The 23,785-nt window shown below is 37.9% G+C and overlaps 1 protein-coding gene across 4 annotated transcripts in view; it reads right to left on the bottom strand.

Moving 5' to 3' along the window:
- SHANK3 (SH3 and multiple ankyrin repeat domains 3) overlaps positions 1-23,785 on the bottom strand; it is a 7,266,504-nt gene that overhangs the window by 5,231,905 nt on the left and 2,010,814 nt on the right. For all 4 annotated transcript variants that reach the window (XM_044088609.1, XM_044088608.1, XM_044088611.1 and 1 more), the window contains exon 4: positions 1-109. This exon is cut by the window's left edge and continues 95 nt beyond it. In XM_044088609.1, coding sequence (XP_043944544.1) covers positions 1-109 — 109 coding nt within the window. The remainder of the gene's footprint in view (positions 110-23,785) is intronic.

The raw sequence follows: 23,785 nt of genomic DNA on the forward strand, positions 1-23,785 counted from the left end.
GCTGGAAGAGGCCATAGTTTAATACATCCTTTAGGCTCTGGTTCAGTGTGCATAGTATCCGCTGCTTGGACACCCAGACAGGTGCATCAGGATTGAAACGTAAACACTTCTGCAAATGAGAGAAAAATAATTATAAGAGTAATTTACTGCTTTCTATTCGACATCTAATGGAGAAGAACTATACTGTTTAATTTTCTCTGTTTTTTTTGACTGCAGTGAATTAGAATAGTCCATTGGAAAACTAATGTTTTGTTTTGCTGAAGAATCCTACTGTCTAATTTGCTCAACATTCAGAATCAGGGAAGATAACCCTGAAACCAAGTTGGGGTTTTTTAAATGCTGATGGACTTTTTATGTTATTAATTTAGAGAATAAACTGATGAATCTGAAATCAGGCACTACTACTCCCACCAGCACCAACAAGGTGTTGCTTATTGTGGAGTATTACTCCATAGAACAAACAAATGTTATCAAAGAAAAAACTAGGCTATGCCAAATCATAAGTATTATAGTTCTTCTCCCAGGCAACCTCCTGACAATGTGTTTAATGTATTTTATTATAATACTAAATCTAAATAGTTTGCAAACAGAATAAATAAAAATGCGCAAATAAAATCATCAAATGCATTAAACCACATTTACCCACATCAGTGCAAATTTAATAATGAAGATTGCTTCACAGCAGATTCTGATAAAGCTACTTTACAAAGATGTACCCAAGGGTGCACCCAATCAGTTTTAAACAGATGATGGTAGTGAAGATAACTTCTAAGAATGTCCATGGTCACACTTGCATCAAACCATGGATGGTAGTTGATTCTGCAAAATCAAGCAAAGCTAGAATGGTTGAAGTACATCTGCGTGAAGTTTCAAGCCCAGTTCTATATACTCTTAGCAGTGTCTCACCTGGGGATATTACTGGGCAAACAGGATCACAGGGAACCATTAATTCTCTTAATCAGATAGAATACAGACTTTGCAGGTCTTCTTGAATACATATAATGATTTTAAATACAGAGCTAGCTGCAATGTTCAACGAGTTCAATTTCCACACCAAAGGGGTAGCAGTAAAGAATCAGGATCCACTCAAGACTTAGGCTGCAGAGATCTGGACTCACTGTAAGTCAATAAGATGTGTGGTTGAGAACCTCAGGTACTGGGTACTGCAGCAGTCCTGAACTGGTGCGGGCACAGCTGCCGCCAGCTCTACAGAAGGCATTAGGTGTTTAATCTGGATAATAGTTTACAAGTAAAATTGAGATGATCTGATTACTGGTCCCAGATTCCTTAGCACATTTGCATCATCAAAAACTGTCCCTAGAACTTAAGCGCTCAAAGTAAAAACCTAACTATCTCCACAGAAGATAAAGAGGGTTAGAAATAGGTAATGCAAATGATGAGCAGAAACCAGCTTTGCTTATATTATATTGTAAATTACCCTGAGGTTTTGTAATATTCGAGCTATTTATAATACAGTTGGAGCTGGTGGGTTTCCATGAGCATGGAGGAAGGGCAAAAATGACTGAAAAAATTCTATTGATCAGCTGGAATAAATCTGGGGATTTTCAAGGAACTTCTCCTTGATGAGCCAAGGAAGATCGAATTACCACCGACGTACCTCTCAGGTGCCAAGATTTTTTGCTCACATTCATGGTCTGTTCCACATTTTCTGGCAAACCACTTGAGTACAGAAGTCAATGAATATGAAGTAAATGAGAAACATTTGAGTTTCAGAGTCCATATCCTTCAGAATATCTGTGGCAATGCAAAACCTGTTATTCCAGCAACTTTCTAAGTTAACATGAGCAATAATTAAAATCTGTCCTTATTTTGGTCTTTTGGGCCTTTGCCTTCTATTACTTTTGGCATCCTCAAGATTTATTGTGCTAAAAGGTTGAGACACGTAGATACCTTGGATCATCTGCTTCCCCTTCTACCCCAAGTCAATGTCTATTCTTATTACTATTCTCGCAGTATATGCTTGACCAGAGGCCTTGTTCCTTATGTATCTTCTCCTTTTTTATTGTCTTAGCCTCATTCATTGTATCCTGTTGCCCATGTTAGTTAAATTATCTCCACTGAGATACACTGCGGATTTCATCAGGGAGAATCCTGCTAGCCTCACTGACTTACAATGACCATTCATTCCCAACCAGTTCTTCCATGGTTTATCACTGCATTGCTCATCCAATCCTTGCTCATTGGTATGGGAATGAGGATGTTGTCTGTCTTTAAGCTTTTAACAGATTGTCCAGTATCAGAAAAAGAGGTCAGAATATGCAAAAGAAAGGAAGCATGTTCTTTAAAGTAACTGGGTCATATAAAAGAAGGGAGGTAGTTGAAATATGGCATATATGTATATATGACAATATCTGCACTGCAATGGGTTAGAGACCCATTCAGGATTAGTTTATGTGCCTTGAACAAATTGAGTACTCACTTCTTTTGACAGAAAATTGAATTAAGTGGATAACTGCAGTAAATGCACAGTATTTGCAAAAGTAGTAATTATCACATACGTGATTTCAGGGTTCTCTCTTGCTTCATTCCAGACAGATTCTTCTACTCAACACCCTAGACAAGCTTCTACTGCTTATGTCTTAGGGGGCAGCAGTTACCTCTTCTCCATTCCGTTAATGTTTATAACTAAGACTAAAATATTGTTTGTCAGAAGCCCAGAGATGGTCGCAGATATGTTCAGATTAGCAGATATGCTTAGGTGGAGAACACAGCAGCCCTAATACAAATGCAGACATTTCAGTGACTAAAACAGTATCAGTAAAGCCCCGTTTTGTCTCTTATCAAACTACTACTGCTCAACATTCTAAATAAATTCTAACTGTTTAACAGCCATATTTGTTTATGAATGTATTTCACAGCAGTAATACATTAGTGAGCCAAAGATCAGAAAGTCTTTACCAATGTTGGGATACAGTCAGGCTTGCTTATAAAAAAAATGTCCTTTTTTTCCTTTCCTCCACTAATACCTGTTGATCATCCATGTCTATCTTGGCCGATTCATTCCCTTCACTGGTGGAAGGGTCGGCCAAGATTAACGCTGCAAAGACTTTTGTTGATTTTGCCCAACAACCCTCTGTATATGAGGAGAAACCTAGACATAGGTCGTTGTGCATTAGATTAATGATACTGGACAGCTCGCCAATGCTGTGAGGGCATTCACAGCTAGCAAGCCCACCCCTGTCATGAGATATCACAAGCAGTCCTGCCTGGTGGCTATCAGGGGTAATACGTGTACCACCGAAGCATGCACACTTCATCTTTCTCTGTGAGAGATGAGTGGGCTCTGCCCCTTTACTCCTCTCTCACCCTCACCAAGCTCTCCCATTGTTAAGCACCAGTCAACCGGATCGTAGTCCATGCTTCTAACTTCTGTATATGCATACCACACCAAAAGTGATGTTCAGAATTTGCTGCTTGGAGATATAACTAGATAGTCTAATTTTTCAGTAACTGGGATCAGTGCTGCAGTCTGATATTGTGATAGGAATCACAGTTTGGCAATGGACAGGGAAGGGCACTCATCCAGATGAGAAGGGCAGAAGGCAAAATAGAAATAAGAGTGGAGAGGGTTTGTCGAAATAGTAGTGGTGGATGGGAACGGAATGAAATGCAACACAAGGAAAGGAGTGCGAAGTACTGCAGTGGTGGAAGGTGAAGACGTATTAAGGTTGCAGACGGAAGTGGTTAGGGCTTGGGGCAGGAAAAGAAGGAGTTTAGAGCAAATATGTGGGATGTGTTAGGAAAGGTGACTGGAGAAACTAGGTAACAGTGAAATCAGTCTCAAGTATTTAGACATAAAACATTTAAAGAGTTAATTAAGACTTTTATCCCGGGGGAGCGGCAATATACATCGTGGTGCAAGTAGGCACAAAATAACCTTTCAGAAGAAATGTCTGAGGTAGGAAAGAGGTATACAAATTCCAGGGTATGGAGTTAGAAGTAACATTTTAACAGTTATTTGTGCCATGAGTAATATATTGATGAAATAGTTAATTAGGAGTGGCACTGGACAAAGGAGACAAGTCTGAGACAGTCTGAGACTGGTAGGATAATGGAGAGAGGCTTGGAAAATAGACAAACCTAATGCAGAAACAGACTCCATATTTGGCCAGAAGGGACAGCAGTGCTCATAAATTGGTTATGAAGGCATACCACACACATTGACTGTGCCTTTAAATTAAGATGGATGAGAATGCGTGTGTGTTTGTGTGTGTGTGTGTGTGTGTGTGTGTGTGTATATGCATGCGCATATGCATGTCTAAGAGAGACAGAAGTAGTAGACATATTCAGTCATTAGAAAGGCTATTCAAGTAGGGGCAAAGAGGAAAATACAAGACAGAAAATGTGGAAGATGAACAAAAAAAGATGATGCAGTATATATATATATATATATATATATATATATATATATATATATATATATATATATATATATATATATAGTATTTGGAAGAAGAATGGGAGCTTCAAGAAATGATGTAGGATGAGAAGGTGGACACTGGTGATATCAGAAAATAATAGCCACTGACGAAATGGCATAATGGCACATGGGTTTAAGGTTTTAAGGAATGAGAGAGAACACTAAGCCATGGAACTGCTGAAGGATCAGACAGCATCACAAAATAGGGTATGTGTATTAAGACGAGACTAAAAGTAGGGTTTTTAAATGGTCCCCAGGGACATCAATGGAGGAGATGAGAGACCATAGGACAAAATAAGGACTGTGGTAGTAGGAAGAGAATAACATTCTTGGGGCTTCTAACTCTGCTAGAACCATGGTTGGATATTTTGAGCTCCAGCATCAAGAAGGAGCAGGAGTTTATTTTTATGTTATGGATCACAATGCAGCAAAAAATTATAGAAGACTGGATATGTTCGGATATGTTCCTTACCATGGGAGCCATAGATCGTCAGGTGAAACAATTGTTAGCTAGCAGTGGTAGTGCTACTGAGTGCTTTAGAGAAGGTAGCAAAAGGAAGCTAAAAATACTAAGACCAACATGGTAAGAGTAGGACTATTTAAGAGGTGAGTATGCTCACCTGGGGAAAATTTTCCAAAGTTAAGTTAAGTGACTGGATGTATACTGAAAATGTAAATAAGCTATGAGAAGGGTGAGGGCTGCTGGATTCATTGCCATCATTAAGGGTTTGGAAAACAGGCAAACGGGTAAATAGAGGATAAGGCCAACATGTCTGTATATGAATGTAGGGCTAGTGACAGTGAGAGAGGTACAGTAGCCACAGTACAAGGAGGCTAGCAGAATTTCAACAAACATATTCAGAGCTGGAAAGGCATAATTTGAATGGGAAGTGGCACAAGAGGGGAAAAGAACTTACCTTTAGTATAAATCAAATATGAAGAAAGATGCATGCCTGGTCAGCTGAGCAAAGACATGAGTCAGATGCAAAGGCATGACTGAGACCATGGGAAATTTGGAAAAAGGAAAAATACTGAATTAATGTTTTGCTTCTCTGTTCCGAGAAAAAAAAACAAAAAACAAGTGGAATGTGCCAGTGATATGAGGAGTGTAGCACAGACTGGAAAGATTAATGGGCAAATGCCAGTTAACAGCTGGATGAAGTACAAATAAGACAGATCAGTAGCAAGACACCAGAATAGAGACATAGGACATGCAAAAGGAAATGGCTGCTGTTAGAGAAAATAAAGCACAGGGATCAGACGTGCTGCATCCCATATCTACAGGATTCTTGACACTGTGCTGTAAGTCTTGTGATAAGAGATATTTCGCAGATCACTAGTAAGTATGAAAGAGTCTAAATACTGGAGGACAGTAATGGTAACATTTTCATATGGGGGGGTAGTAAAAATATCCCAGAATTACATATTTATTAGCCCAGCAGAAGTGGTACGAAGCATCATGGAAGGATTCCATTGGGAAAGAATGGCGGCTTTTATACACGACAATGTCTAAGACAGCAACCAATTTGGATTCATGGAATGAAGGAACTGCCATGGGGTATCACAGTATGATGCAGTCCTGATGACAGCGGGGCTATTTCTCTTTTGGCTTAGCAATCTATGTCTTGTTTATTATGAAATATGCTTCTGTTATTTGCAAGCACATTTGGTAAAGCCTGAAACTCATAATCACAAAAACGTCATCAAGCTGAACCTCATTGAAGCAACATGTTTTTAATAGTCTGTTTCTTGTCTTTCCTCTATATTTTGTAACTTGAAATTTGCTTATATAAGTTACGGAGTATGGAGGGCCCCCCCACTTGGGACTTAATTCTTAATTAAAGTACCCACATGGGCTTTTCTCTCTACAGATTTTACAAAACAGAGCTTTAAAATCTTACTGATTCGCTGAGTAATAGCTTTGATGATTTCAGACTCAGTGAGACAAAGTGAAGTCATAGACTTGTTTGGCAGTCTGGCACAGAGTGTTTAAGACAATGCGTTGCTTAATGCAGAACCTGCATCAGTTCTGGGCTTGATTTCTGCAAACTGCACTTGCCTGCTGTGTGACTCTGAAAAAGTCATTTAACTAGAGACTGTCCCCAAGTAATACCTATAGAGGGATTGGGTTTACCTGAATAAATAACCAAAACCAAGTGTGCAATCAGACCAGCTAGGATAAGAGCCAAACCGCATCCACAGCAACAGATTTATTGAACGACTATGAAATATAAGTTCAACACCAGTTAAAAAATACATTTTCATCTTGATATCCCCAAGACTTCAACAGAACTAAAATGCACAACCCCTAAATACATTTAAAATACAGTCTTAATTAAAGTACCTAATTGATTATCCAAGAAAAAAAGAGACGGAGACAGCTTTGAAATCCAGAACAGGCCTTTACTTGGTGCAAACACAAGCGCTTTCACAATTAAGCTTCTTCAGGTGTATACAAGCACTAAAAATACCACACCTTTATACTCATGTTACATCACCCAATTGATTGTCATGTGACTGGTCCCATCTATCATAATATATTTTATTTTATTTCATTCATAATAACTAAAACATATATAAAAAATATATATAAATATGTAATATATATATATATATATATAAATAAAAAACATCAAAAAATATACATATATTGTGTTGTTAAAATATTATAAAACAAATATACTGTGTTGTGGACAGCAGGAGATAAATATATTACCTACGAAGTGGTCTCATCTTTAGTTTAGGTTTCAGTGGAATACACTCATTCAGGCCATGCCCTTCAGTGGCTCTAAGCTTTGTGATCCAGATTGCTTCCAGATTCTCTGTCTTATTGCATATATCCCCTCGTCTCATGCTCTCATATAACAAAGCTATAACTCTGAATTTGAAAATGTGAGTGCTATCAAATTCCATCACATGTTTGGCTAATGCATTGTTCTTATTCCCTTTCCTGATGTTATAGGTATGTTCCCTGATCCGATCTTTAAGATGTCTGTCTGTCTTCCCCACATAAAATTTTCTGCAGATCCTACAGTCTGCCAAGTAAACCACATGTTGACTGGTGCAGTTGGCTCCTGTATTAAAATAAAAGTCCTGCTTCAAATCAGGATGATAGAAACAAGGACTTTCATCTATATACGTGCACCAACTACAACTACCACATGGTCTGGTGCTCCCATTACTAATATCTGTGTGTCTATCTTTGGGGTAGCATAACCTCCTCTATAGGGATCTGTCATTCCTGTAACTGAATTTAGGGACATTATCAACCAAACTGGCTATATCTTTGTCTGTTAGTAAAATCTGCCAGTTCTTCTTCACTATGTCAGTGTACCTATCTATATCAGTGGAATATTTCAAGGATAGTCTGGTTTTACTATTGTGGAGGGCTGTCTGTCTCTTGCCTATAGATCTAGTTCTACGTGAAAAATATGGTTTGGCTTGATCATATCTCATGGCCATAACCCGAGGTATATGTGTCTGTATACTATTGTTACTATACCCCCTGTCACCTAAAAATGTCTTAACCCTATCCAATTCCACATTAAAATCATCATCCCTCACATTCAGTCATGAGGCTCTCATGGCCTGGTTGGTAATCACATTTTTAAATAAATGGGAGCACCAGACCATGTGGTAGTTGTAGTTGGTGCACGTATATAGATGAAAGTCCTTGTTTCTATCATCCTGATTTGAAGCAGGACTTTTATTTTAATACAGGAGCCAACTGCACCAGTCAACATGTGGTTTACTTGGCAGACTGTAGGATCTGCAGAAAATTTTATGTGGGGAAGACAGACAGACATCTTAAAGATCGGATCAGGGAACATACCTATAACATCAGGAAAGGGAATAAGAACAATGCATTAGCCAAACATGTGATGGAATTTGATAGCACTCACATTTTCAAATTCAGAGTTATAGCTTTGTTATATGAGAGCATGAGACGAGGGGATATACGCAATAAGACAGAGAATCTGGAAGCAATCTGGATCACAAAGCTTAGAGCCACTGAAGGGCATGGCCTGAATGAGTGTATTCCACTGAAACCTAAACTAAAGATGAGACCACTTCGTAGGTAATATATTTATCTCCTGCTGTCCACAACACAGTATATTTGTTTTATAATATTTTAACAACACAATATATGTATATTTTTTGATGTTTTTTATTTATATATATATATATATATATATATATTACATATTTATATATATATTTTATATATGTTTTAGTTATTATGAATGAAATAAAATAAAATATATTATGATAGATGGGACCAGTCACATGACTATCAATTGGGTGATGTAACATGAGTATAAAGGTGTGGTATTTTTAGTGCTTGTATACACCTGAAGAAGCTTAATTGTGAAAGCGCTTGTGTTTGCACCAAGTAAAGGCCTGTTCTGGATTCCAAAGCTGTCTCCGTCTCTTTTTTTCTTGGATTACCTACACTTTTCTACAGAGACGCAGTGGTGGGTTGTCTTCTTTTGGCAATTTTTTCTTTTATTACCTAATTGATTAGTTTAATGTATTTTTAAAGTTGTTAGGGGTTGTACATTTTAGTTTTAGTTGTTTCAGACTTCATATGCTTTAGAAAATGTGTGCTAATGCAAAGTCTGCTTTTCAGGTGCCTTTCTAAGTTTATAAGGGCAATATTTAAAATCAGTCCCTGATTTTGGGCCTTTGTCACCACATTATATTTGAATTTGTCCAGAACTAAGAGGTAGGAAGATATAAATTGCATGGTATAACCTACAGGTACAGCAGACGTGCTGCTAATGAGTTTGACTCATCTGGTTTGTTTTTTGCAGGCTGCGTATGTACTTCTCATAGGGGTAGCCTTCTAAATGAACCCTACAAATGCAACAAGGCTGTATTTAAAACAGTACAGTGTCCATATAAAGGTGCACCATGGCAGAATCTATCCACACCATTTACTATTGTGCAGTATATCAAGCGGTAACATAATGGTTAATCAATCACCTCTAGTGAGTCTTTCACAGTTCACTCACAACTGTAGCATATACATGCATACTTAAAAGTGACGTACTATATCAAAAGATGTGAAGATTTGCACCAAAAGATGCAGTATATATGTGTGTGTGTGCGAGTTAATGGTAAGTTGTGGGGTCTAAGTTACCAAACCAGGTTCAACATCTTGACATCCTCCATCCAGCTCTGAAACTGAAGATTCTGAAGTCATTCTAACTGCTGATGACAGTCATATTGACAAGCCTTCCAATGCTTTATAAAACAAAGTGAGACAGCTTAACAAAATAAGGGATTTGGTTAATATTTTTCAAAGGTAACACAAATCAGATGTGAAGAAAGGATAAACAAGCCATAAGATTAGACAGGCAAGCTGAAATACAGGAAACAGTGAGAGCTACAGAAAGCAGCGTACAACATAAACAGTGACAATTAACACAGTGGGTGGCACAAAGAAATATATGATCACAAAACACTTGGTGAAGCCATGCACTGCAGGTCCATGGCACTGAATCTTCTAGAGAAGCTTAATATATGTTTATTCATTTACATATTTGATTTCAGATGTGTAGTAACCTTTTCATTGGCTCATGTAACAAAGCACAAAGAATAAACACAAAAACGCATGAACACAACACATTTGTAATTTAGAGAGTGCATGAAAACTCCACGTTTTATATCAAAACAAAATAAATTACAACAATTGCAGTAGGTTTTCAAGCTCTGATAATGTTTTGCTGCATAAAATGTTTGTCTCATGGAATGCAATAGCTTCACCTGGCATTCCAATCTAATTTTATGGAATTTGATGTGGATAACCAATTTTATCAGTAAATGATGTTGCACATTCTTGGACAAAGATAAGATGTAAGTTGTAAAATCTTCACCTAAAAGGTCATGGGTTCAAGGTTCTTTCCGACTTTACAATGACTCTTGGTAAGGTGTTCAGTTACTGAAATACTGAAAAAAAACCCCAATTCCTCTGGAGAAGTCTAAGCAAAGCCTTTATTTTAAAGCATAATAAATGAGCACCTTATATTTAAAATCATAAAAACTTCACTAACACAATTTCTTAAACTCCATTTCCCTTATATACTAACCTAACATTGTCATTCATTCGTTATTCTTAATGGTCATAGCAATACAATAGAGCAAATAAAATTAAAAGCACATATTCACAATTGCAATGCCATTTTCTGAAAAAAAAAAAAAAACATTACAATTTCTATTCAGTCCTGGAAATACAATAGCATTAACATTAATCTGCCACCAAAGTTGTTACTGCTCCTACACAAAGTTAAAGTGCTACTATATGTTTTAATTTCACCACTGCTTATATCACTTGGTGTTAATTCTAATACATTAGTGACATCTCCAGGCATTTCTGTAGTTACATCTTACTGATAGCTCTAGGTGTCAATCATTGTCTGTTGATATTTGCACTAATAATTCCAAAACCATGCTAGATACAAGGTATTAGAAAAGTTCATCTTAAAGCATGTGCAATGACAAATACAACTGTATTGATATTTGACCTCTGTCTAGTACAAATACTCATAGATACTGAATATTATTTCTATAGTATTTATTTGTATTGTAATAATTCACATATTTCTCTAAATAGTTCAACAACAAAGTGACACAGACAAAACTACCTAGCATCATATGATAGCTCACAGTTATATGAAGAAAATGCTGCTGGCATTATGGGTGTTGCTTGAATGGTTCATACAGCATTAGATAATTCATATTTATTGTCGTTATTGTGGCTAATACCAATAATTGAATGAATGCAACCATTGTAAAATCTACTTTGTGCTGAACAGTTTGCCTTTTTCAGTTTGCTTGTAACACTTTTGATTCAAGAGATATAAACATTTGTTTAAACTGTAAGGCAATAAGTTCATTTTTTTAAAAGGCTCAGTTCCAATTCAGGAAATGAGTCAAAACCTTCGGATTTAGCACTGTTTGTACAAAACACTTAAACTGTTTTTGTTATGTTACAACTCTCTCTCTTAAAGTTCTAAGAGTTTTCCAATATAAAAGCAGCTGCAAGTGCTTCATTATGCACAATATACTATTTGGTTAATATCACAGGATATTTCTCTAAATAGTTCAACAACAAAGTGACACAGACAAAACTACCTAGCATCATATGATAGCTCAGTTATATAAAGAAAATGATGCTGGTATTATGGGTGTTGCTTGAATGGTTCATACAGCATTAGATAATTCATATTTATTGTCGTTATTGTGGCTACTACCAAGAATTGAATGAATGCAACCATTGTAAAATTTACTTTGTGCTGAACAGTTTGCCTTTTACAGTTTGCTTGTAACACTTTTGATTCTAGAGATATAAACATTTGTTTAAACTGTAAGGCAATAAGTAAGTTTTTTTAAAAGGCTCAGTTCCATTGCAGGAAATGAGTCAAAACCTTTGGATTTAGCACTGTTTGTACAAAACACTTAAACTGTTTTTGTTATGTTACAATTCTCTCTTTTAAAGTTCTAAGAGTTTTCCAATATAAAAGCAGCTTCAAGTGCTCCATTATGCACAATATACTATTTGGTTAATATCACAGGAGTAACTTGTTAAAGACTTTACTCTCCATTTTGTCAAGCCATAAACCACATACGGGCATGAAGCCAAGCTTCCTCAATGTTAGCACACAAAGGACAACAAAGTTCCATTGCTTTTATTGGATTCTTTTACTCTTAAATTAATTAATTTGTTCTCAGTCACTGAGTTATATGACCATTGTTAGCAAAGAGAATGCTAACAATTACTTCTTAACACACTTTCATTCTTTTATATCATTCACTTCTCTGCTCTTTGTAACTAAAGTAATAGAAAAGCATACCTTATAAGAATTACTAACCTTTAATTTATTTATTTATTTTTTTGTTAAGATGCAGTTAAACCAACTAGCATCACCAAAGCATAAAGAGTTTATTTTGTAAAACATATTATTTTTCTGTTTTATTAAAACTTTTGGATATCCGTTGTAAAAAGGTCTATCTATTTCTTACATTTTTAACATGCAGATATGTTTTCTCAGACATTAGGCCCCGAAACAATGGTGCCTTATTAAACATGCTTTGTGTAACAGAGATGCATGTTCATAAAGTTCAAAAACATACTGCCCCGATCACTTTTATATACCTCTATATCCAAATACTTAATGTTCATATTTCTTTTTTCACAATGAAACTTCAAAAAAGAACATGAATTATTAATATAATTGATAGTTTCATGTAATTATTTACAGAAGCTTTCCTTAACAAAAATATTATCATTAAATCTGGCATAACAAAACAACATTGCTCTGAAATTTTTATTATACGTCCACATCAATTTCCACACTGCCTTGCCCAGACTGGCATAAAAGCAAGTTACATAACATTAAATCCAACAGCATGCAAATAATATCCATATTCATATTTTCATCCACTTTTGATACAAGCTTTGTAACCATCTGTATTCATTGTTCATTAGGAATGGAAGTGAGAAGTGATACTATACCCTTTGTACCACCTACTCGTGTACCATCCCTAACTGTAAGCCTATAGATCAGGTCTGTAATACACCCTTTTCCTAAAGGTACCTGTAAACAAGAAATACAACACACACACACACACACACACACACACACACACACACACACACACACTAAACACAAATAGCACAAGTAACAAAAAACTGAGGGTAATGCTACTCAATGCCAGAAGTCTGAACCTCAAAATGCACGCACTCGAGGCACTCCTCAGTATGGAGAAAATTGATATATGTGCAGTAACAGAAACCTGGTTTAAGGCTCCAGAGAGCACCCCAGCACTACCAGGCTACAACTCATGCCATATATTTTGGCCACAGAACCCAAACTGAAATATAAAAGGTGGGGGCATATCCATATTCATCAAGGATACCCACACCTCCAGGTTAGTGGCACAGCACGATGCTTCAGAGATCATCCATGTGCAACTAACAATGGGCAAAACTGCAATTCAAATTGTAGCTTTTTTTTTTTTTTTTACTTATTTATCATTTGTTGACCGGGAAAGTCCGACTAGGTTCCACAGAGCCTGTTTTCAGCAGAGGCCCGGGAGAAATGCTCCAGATGCATGTCTTTGGAATGTGAGAGGAAACCAGTGTACCCAGAGAAAACCCACGCGAACACAGGGAGAACATGCAAACTCCACACAGAAGGCACCCCAGCCGAGAATCGTACCGGTGAACCTCTTGCTGTGAGGCGACAACGTTAACCGCTGCACCACTGTGCTGCACTGTAGCTTGCTACAGATCACCCACCATGTCCCAGGACCCCACTTCCGCATTTCTGGAAACACTGGGAAACATAAAGGTCCTACCAAACACCCTAATATCGGGTGATTTCAATTACCCAAACATTAACTGGGAGAACTACTCAAGTACTAACTCCCTTGCCCAACATTTCCTAGAATTTATAAACTCAAACGCCCTGGTTCAACTAGTCAACACTCCCACCAGAGGTGACAACATACTGGACCTGGTCATTACCAGCATGGGCGACCAGTGTTCCACACCGGAGGTCAACCCCTCGCTGGTTAGATCTGTCCATAAACAAATCACTCTGGATATCCACATTCTGCCCCAACCCCCAGACAAGAAAACCACCATGAAAAACTTTTCAAAAGCAAACTTCACGTTACTTAAGACCGAGGTGGAAAGTTTCAAAGCCCTCATGCTGAAGGATAATGGTGTCCAAGCTGCAAAATCCTTTACTAATGGATCATGCCATCCCAAGCAAAACCAAGACTCACTCCTCCAAGAAAAGGAAACCAGTCTGGTGGACTCCTGCTATAAACAAGCTATACAATAGAAGGAGGAAACTAGGACAGAAAAGAGTAAAATCCCAAGAAGGGAAGACATCCTGGATCAGTATCAGCAGGAAACTATGATCCCCTCATAAAATCATCCAAGGTGAGCTTTGAAAAAAAAATTGCCAAGGACTCCAAAGATAACCACAAGGCATTCTTTAGCTATGTCAAGAATCTAAGTGGCAATGCTCAGATCTGCTCGGAGTTAGTGCAGAGTGGCACAAAATACACTGAACCGACCGGTATCGCCAACATCCTGGCAGACAGGTTCAGCGCAAACTTCACCCCCCTCTCACCCCCAAAAGGGCCCATAACCATACCAGAAGAATGTAGAGTCCATGAAATCACAGACACTCAGGTTAAAACAGCCCTCTCCAAAGCCCAAAACACAGCATCAATGGGACCGAACGGTGTCCCCAGGCTGCGTCCTACACAAGCTCAAAGATGAACTAACCCCTCACCTAAACACACTGTTCTAACTCAGCCTCTCCACAGGCTATGTACCCATAGAGTGGTGCACAGCAATGGTTATTCCTCTCCACAAAGGTGGAGCCACAACAGATCCTGGGAACTATCATCCTATAAGCCTGACTAGCTTGGTCTACAAGGTTATGGAGCACATCATCATGGAACTCATTAACAGAGACATTGGGAACCTCCAAACACAGGACCCTACCCTGTTCAGCTTTGTTAAGGGCAGATCATGCCTCCTAAACCTGGTGGACTTCTTTGAGACAGTTACAAAGGCTATAGATGAGGGAAAGGTGGTACACACAGGCTACCTAGACCTCGCAAAGGCCTTTGACACCATTCCCCATTCTGGTATTATAGACAAGCTCACCAGCCTGAACATAAACCCCTACGTCACAAGATGGGTTGCCAACTGGCTCACGGACAGAACTCACGTGGTGAGAGTTGCAGGAGCTAGGTTCGATTCTAAATCGGTTACAAGTGGAGTTCTCCAGGGCTCAGTCCTAGGACCTTTCCTGTTCGGCATATACTTCTGAGAGGTACAAGCAAGCAAATGAGCACTATGGCTGACCAGGTTCACAGACGACTGCAAACTAGGGGCTATAAATGACTCTCAGGCTGACACAGACATTCTCCAAAAGGGTCTCACTGAGACAGATACCTGGTGTCAAAATCATGGCCTCAAGCTAAATGCCAAAAAGTGCATAGTCATCCCCTTTGGAAAAAACAAAGTACCCACAAACTACCACATAGGTGGTAGTCCCCTAAGTATGGAAGATGAAATAAGGGATCTGGGGACCCAAGTAGATAGTAATCTCACCTTTGATAATCACATTGCCAAAGTGGTTAGAAAATCCTTCTACGTGGCCCACCTAATCACAAAAGGGTTCACATCCAGATCAAAAGAGGTCATTGTGCCCCTCTACTCATCACTCATCAGACCCATCATAGAGTACAATGCCCATTTGGGATGTATCTTACAAGACAACTGCAACAGCTGGAAAGACCAAAAAAGTACCTCACCAAGAGGATCACTGGCCTCAAACAGATGCCCTATGCAGCTCGACTGAAGAAATTACAGCTGTACTCTGTTGCATACCGCCTACTCAGAGGTGATCTCTGCCTGACATACAAGTCCATGTCTAACCCAGAATTGATGGACATGCTTCACCTAAAGAAAACCTTATCCCCATGAGCCACACACTCTAGGGATCTAAACCTCACCACAATAATAAATAGGATATGCTGGAGGGATAGATTCCTGTCCGAGAGACTTCCCCATGCTTTGGAACAAGATCCCAGTCTACATTAGACAGAGCTCCTCGCTAACACTCTTCAAAAGAAACGTTGATGAGTGAATGGGAAACAGAAAGTTTACCTCGGGGATCACTTCAATGGCTCTGCTGGACAGATGCACAGGGAACTAATCAAAGGGGTGGCAAAAGCCAACACATTCTGGCTAGGCTTATAAATGCCTTCGGGCAGATAGCCTAGTACCTACCTATGAACAACCATATATTTAGACAAATCTCCTTCCCTAACCTACAGCTCAGTGCTGAAACTTTCATTTATAATGAATGTTTTGGCATTCAGAACCACTCTAACTTACCTTAAACTGATAAAAAATGACCAATTCTCCTGTCTGGCATACTATGCACTTAACTGTGAATCCAAACATGGCAGTTAAAGAATGCTAACATTGGTCAATGATACAGTGCTTATGTGTGAGTGTGTGTCTGTGTGTGTGTGTGCCCACAGACCAGCACAACTACCCTATTTTAACAATTAGCTACATACATAAATACTGACCATAAAGCAACTCAGTCATTCCATCTTTTCATGCAATTCATAATTTTATTTCACTCATGTCCTCATTATATAAGCATTCAAATCTTGTGTTCAGTTCATATTCATAGTTCTCAGCAGCAGTTACCCTGGCATAATTTAAAAGCTGACCACCCTTTAAATAAACATTAGCTCACTGGGATTAAAATGTCCAGAAGCAGAAAATAAATACATAGATATATTCCTTAATCTGTCTGTTTAGTCTGACATGCATTGCATTATACTTTATCTGATAATGGCATAGATATTCCTAATATAAATGTTCCTTTACTGGGGTTACTAGACTTCCCAAGAAAGTTAATTTATGGGTTACAACCACTTTCTATATAACCAAGACTAATGGAATTCAAACCCATTTCTGCAGCTTTTAAGGTCAGTCAGTGCATTTAATAAGGTCACTATTCAAGTTGCATCACACTCCAGCTAATACAAATGTTATAGCTTATGTGTGATACTTTCGATAGCCTCCACAAGACAGAATTAATGATGGTATGAATGCAATAATAATAATAAAAATCTGTTACAAGCTGCTTCTACATTTTATCCACCAGAGGACACTGTGCTTTTTCAGAGTTACACAAAGGCACTTTTGTGCAGTTATTTCAGTGTTCTGAAGTGTTAACAGTTATTTAGCCGTACAATATGAATTTACAATAGTGTTTGCAAGGATGTCTCATTTAATTTAAAACTAGTTTTGTGTTGTACCATACACAGTAAACACCAGATTTAAATTTATTTCTTATGTGATAGGAATTTCCTGCTTCACTTTGCAGTTACTATATTGCTGGATATTTTGTGTAAAATGACTATTATTAACTTGGTGATTAAAATCTGGATATGGTTTTCTTCTTTTCAGCAAGCGTAAATAGTTTATCACACTATGTACAGATGATGTCAAAATCAAAGTATAACAAAAAAGACTTCTAAGAAGAAGCAGATGTCTGCAATCATACTTTTACCTGTTCACTAAATAAGATGTGGTAAAACCTTAAACAATAATATTGAATTTTGCATTCTCAGGAAGTAGCATTTTGTGAATGCATATTCAGAAGTGTGGGGTGAGTACTACCATTTAAGTAAAACCAGCTCTTCTGTGACTACAGTTAAATGATACTGGGACAAGTTATGTCAGTGAATCTGATTTGATTTACTCATGTTTTATTATAACAGGCAACTGTGTACTTTAACAGGGGGCAGGAGACATTATGTGTTGAAGTATTAAAATCATGTAGCATGCATATGGAGGCTGTGATTAAAATGGCAGCTGACACCTCTGAGGCACATGTCTTATACAGTTAACATTAGATCTGCTAATCGATAATGTGATGAGGCAGAAGAGAAACAGTGAAGACTGCAGACTGCTTGCATGGTAGCTAATTAATAGCAGCATGAGGTGCTTATACATTTGCTGTGCAGCATATCCTCTGCAACACAAAACAGTGAATCACTTTGGTTATCTATTTTAATGTGCTGTGGATAATAAAATGTTGCCCCCCCCCCCCCGCTTAGATGGAAAATCTGGATATATTCCCTCACAAAATGGCATTCTTCTAATCATGTTTACAATTTTGATAACTGTATCTGTACTAATTACTGCTACTATAACAGTGTAATTCTGATGTGTAGGTCTAATGGCTGCATCACTGCACGTTCAAGTACGTGAATGTCTGCACATGCATGTGCATCTGTATATTCTAATATGTAGGGTAGTTTGTGACAAATCAAGCTATCAATAGAACTAGCTATGAGCCTTAAAAATCATATTTATTGAGAAATAAACAAAGATAAACCAATCAGTTTGCAATCCAACATAAATAAGTTCACTAGTCAGTCAGACCTTTACAAAGTACAGCAAACTTTCACTCAGACGTAAGTGTTCCTTTCCAGTATCACACAAAAAAACAAAACAGTACCTTCTGAGAACTCTAGGTATCATTGTAGCTGAATTCCCAATTCCAGTAATGGGGAACAACAAAACACCTTCATCTTCTATCCATAATGTCATAATAATAAGTCCAGCTAAGTTGTCCTGTCAAAGGTCAGTTCCCTTCCTTTTTGAAGATACCCTTTGGGTTGTCATTCTTTTTCCTGCTGGCCTATGTAATAACTAAAATCCTCCCTCCGCCTTCTTCACATTCAAAGGTTTAAAGGTTATGAATCTGCTGTGCACTAGGGCACTCTTCTTCAAATATCCCTCTGTGCAGTTGTCCCCATTACCTCTAACATCCTTCCTTGCTTCTGGATTAATCTTCTTAAAGGGACCATACAAAGGTGTGCTAACTGAACCTTCTAGACTATCACATATAAAGGGACCAGTCACCACTGTAACCCCCAGCAGTGTAAAGCTATTGCTTTTAGCATTGGGAAATATGCCCAGGACAGGTTATCTGCATTCTATTGGCTGCAGCCCAGTTGATGTATTATCTTAAAGTTAAAGGAAACAGGTCCAGTGTTCACTGAGATAATTTTGGATCTGTGTTCCTGCATCAGAATAGACAGTGAAGGTGGCACATAGTATTATCAGGACAAGCCCTTTCCCCAGTAACTAATATTTCAGGGTGGGGAAGGCCCACTTAATGGCTAAACTTTTTCTTTGGATAGTTAAGTAGCATTTATCACCATTATTAAGTTTTATACTAATACATCAGATGGTGTGTGTACAAACTGAAAAAAATGCACCTGCACCTAACTCCAAGGCATCGTTATACTCTAAGAAGTTGTTTCAGGAAGTCAGGAGCTATGCCTGGCTTTGTGACACAGAGGAATGGAGCCCTGACTTTGAGCCAGGTAACCAGGGTTTTATTAGCTGCCCCAGTATTGCAAGAACCAAGTGAAGTAGGAAGAGAAGTGAAAGAAGAAGAAGAAGAGAGAAGGGTTATGGCCTGCTCATTTCTCTTGGCAGGAGGTTGTATACAATCATGGGCACACTGGGTATGTGTGATATCCTGGTTGGGACTAAGAAAACCACATTTCTTACTTCTAGGCTGGTGAGTGCGAATGCTAGTTGGCAATATATCTTGTGGAAGTAAGGAAATTTCCATTGTGGATAGCCTAATTCACTTACACACCATCTCTTATATAATCTAGTGTGTGTGTATGTGTGTATGTAGGGGCTTGTAGGGTTTCAAAAAATAAGGAACAGCCTTTGAGATTCCACTGAACGATGCCTTAATTATATTTCCTCTCATCTGATTCCTGTGCTTTGTGAAAAGGGAATGAATGGGTCAATTGGTTGTGTGTTGGCTGATGATCAACAGGCAGTGGGGACAAATGATCTGAAAAAAAAACAGGAGATGCGATTACAGACATTGACCAAAGCATATTCTTTTACTATCTAAAGGATTGTTCCACTGCATTTGACCACTTTTCCTTTAGGGGGAACCCTACCTTTAGTCAGGTTTGTCAAGGGACAATCAGTCAATAAATAAATAAATAAATGCATTTACCAAGAATAAACTTTTATAATAGCTGGCAAGGCCCAAGAAAACTTTCATTTGCTTTTTAGTGGTTAGTATAAAACAGTTTTACACTGTTTCAGCCTTTTAGGCCAGTGATTTCACAAGACCTTGGCCTATGACAAAGTATAAAAAAAGGTTCTGTCATCCCTAATTTGCATATTGTTGGATTAGCTGTCAATCCAGTCTTATATAGAGAATTTAAGAATTCTTGGATTTTGAGAAAATGCCTGTCTTACTCTTCGCAGAATATTACAGTGTTATTGAAGTAGACTGCAGCATACCTGATGTGGGGTCTAAGGGAGTCCATCAGGCTCTGGAATGTTTGGAAATCAAAATGAAACACTTTATAAGCAAAAAGTATATCAGTTGTGGAAATGTCATTTTTCTCCTGAGTGTCTGGGGATAATGGGATTGGCAATTGCCTTTGGTTAGGTGTAAAGTGGACAGAATCCATGTCTTGACCAATTTCATAATCAGATCATTTATTCAGGGAATAGGACTGTGAATAAACTTTAGGCAAACTGGTTAGTTTCCTGAAGTCCCTGAAACATCTTATAGACCCATTATGCTTGAGTACCTGTATAACAGGACTATTTCAATTATACAGAGATTTTTTCTTAACCCCAGATTTAATCATCCTTCATATTTCATTCTTAACTGCTTGACATTGGGACTCTGTATTCCATATAATTTAAATTGAACTTTCTCTCCAGGCATCTGCTGAACTAAACTGGTAAACAGACAATTTGAGATTATGTCCATATTTCTTAGTACTTAGTCTTCACATTTTTGCAACTTTTGCTTCTGCTACCTGCTGACCATCATATAACCTAGAGGGGTTATAAATGAGATAGCCATTAGGGGTGGTTTGACACTTTTTTTTACTTATTCTGGGGAGAGGTATGTGATGTGGTGGGCTGTTCACAGACAGCATCCTCCCACCTCCACAAGGAGCACTTCCTGCAGGCAGTGCTGACTCTACAACCATTGCATGAGCACTTGTCTTTCAAGTCTCAACCATAGAGATCACATGATCCTGTGTACCAAGTTCATGTACATGCTGCCCTCTTTCCAAGACATAACCACAAAACATGCAAATCACAAAAATGCTTTCTGTAGTTAAGGCAACTCCTTCTGTACCTCTCTCATGGGGGGAGCTGCATACTTAAATATGGCATGTCTCACAATAACAGGGACCCCAGATTTAGTATTGCAGTGCTCTCACACCCAAGTCGATCAGCTTTCCTGTAGATCAGTAAAGTTGTTAACTTTATCACCAGTCGATTACAGCTACATAGATATATAGATATAGATGTAGACACACACACACACACACACACACACACACACACACACACACACACACACACACACACACACACACACACACACACATAATATTAGGTCAAAGAAGACTCTCATCAGAACGCAGTCAATCAAGCTCACACAACTGAATGAAATCCAAAGCAAAAAAAAAATGTCTTTGTCAGCTACATTGTGGACCCCTGGGTGCCACATTTTGTAATTTAAGACATAGCTCATCCAAGACCAAAAAACAAAAACAAAAGAAAGCTGTGAACCTACATAAACCTGCAGTCTTATTATATTGCAATACCTTCAAAATGAACTCCAAGAAGCATTGCAACACTTTTACAAGAGCACTGTAATCCACTCAGTACTCCATCTATATTTCTAAATATGCTAACTCTGAAATCACAAAACAGTAAAAACAAAATAAAGCAGTAAAAGAACACGACATTGCAACCTTTTTCTATTACATCACATACTAAACTGAACATGAAATAAAGCACAATTCTGTACCCTTTATGTCCCTGCATCTGTACACATAAATACACACACACACACACACATATATATATATATATATATATATATATATATATATATATATTAGCAGAGAGAGAGAGAGAGACACTCACGCGCGTGTGCACACACACACACACACACACACACACACACACACACACAAATATATCTGTCCCCTTTATATGTGTGTGTGTGTGTGTGTGTGTGTGTGTGTGTGTGTGTGTGTGTGTATATGGTGATATGAATTTCAACATTGTAAAATGTCAACCATATCAAGTAGACCCATACATATTTTTATATATATATAAATATATATATATATATATATATATATATATATATATATATATATATATGTGTGTGTGTGTGTGTGTGTGTGTGTGTGTGTGTGTATACATACACACACATGCATATACATATATGATTTAGGATTAGTAGCCTTTTCTTTAAATATTCCTATGCTTACACCTGAGGAATATTCCTCTTAACAGCAATTACTCCCCCTTACAGGTGTAAAAACACAGTGTCCAACAGAACAACAGCAAGCATTAGCAGTGGATTAATTACAAAGTCAAATATATATATATATATATATATATATATATATATATATATATATATATATATATATGGGCCTACCTGATAAGAACAAAATCTCACATGATCAAAGACAATAACACAGAGATGAAAACAGCAAATCTTTATTTCAATAACATCTCATAATACCAAAAATTTATCATGGGAAAGTAACCAGTCAGCCAACAAGCGCAAGAAAACACACAAAATCATTTCAAAACCACACCCCCTCCAACCAATTCTACTAACTCCGTGATCACACTATAGTGGCTAAAAGGGCAAACTGAAATATGATGGCCAACCAGTTACTTTTCCTGGGTAATTTCTCACAGCAGAATCTTTTATGCAGTCTGTGTCATAGGGTGCTCAATAATTAGTGAATTTACCTGTGTTATTTTTTAAAGTGTAAGAGCAGTCTGTCTGCTCTATTTGAGTGCATGAGCAAGATGCAGTACAGAGTCAGTGCTGAGTCCAAGGGTTCCAGAAACATAGGCAAGGGGGGTCCCCGCCCACTTTTACAGCTACAAGACCATCTTGTTTCTTGTGGAAAAAATAAAAATTAATGGCTAGCCTGATCCAGCACTAAGCGATATATGCAATTACCTCGGGGGCTATGGGCCTTCAACAATAAAAAAGAAAAATTAAAAAAAAACTCCATGGTGGGTGCATCTTCTTTAAGTAGGACCCATGAGTGCATAGCATGCCAGTGCAGATTTAAACACAGTCCACACTTATGCATGGAATTTAAACGAGCTGTTCCACTGAGTGAGGTAAGCGTGCAAGTGAGTGCCTGATTTTCCAGCTTTCAAGTAACGTTTTCTGCTCACGTATGCTGCCCTTGATTGTTTGCTGATCATTTTGCTGATTTGTTTGACTGTTTCAGGTTTAAAGAGCATTTTTAGGTACAGTTTTTAAGGAGAGTTTGTTTGCCTGTATTTCAGGTTTAAGGAGAGTTTTCTTATTAGTGTGTGTGTGTGTGTGTGTGTGTGTGTGTGTGTGTGTGTGTGTGTGTGTGTGTGTGTGTATGCCTGAATTTTTTACCCATACCACCACTTGCGATTGAAGGAGTTGACTCCATACCTCCCAATTGTCCAGAATTTCACAGAATATTTGGCTCATATTTTTGGTCTGTTCCTCTTAAAATTTGTGGTTTTCTGGCAAATCAGTGAGAACTGAATTCACTAAATAATGATAACCCTTTAGTTGCAGTCTTCTTAGGAAACACATGGTAACACAAAACACTTTATTCTAGCAACTTTCTAAGATTATGCAAGCAATCTTTAAAGTGTGTCCCTGGTTTTGAGCCTTTGTTCCC

This window comes from Protopterus annectens, chromosome 11.part0 (genome assembly GCF_019279795.1).
Source record: "Protopterus annectens isolate FY-2018-M chromosome 11.part0, PAN1.0, whole genome shotgun sequence".
NCBI lineage: Eukaryota > Metazoa > Chordata > Ceratodontiformes > Protopteridae > Protopterus > Protopterus annectens.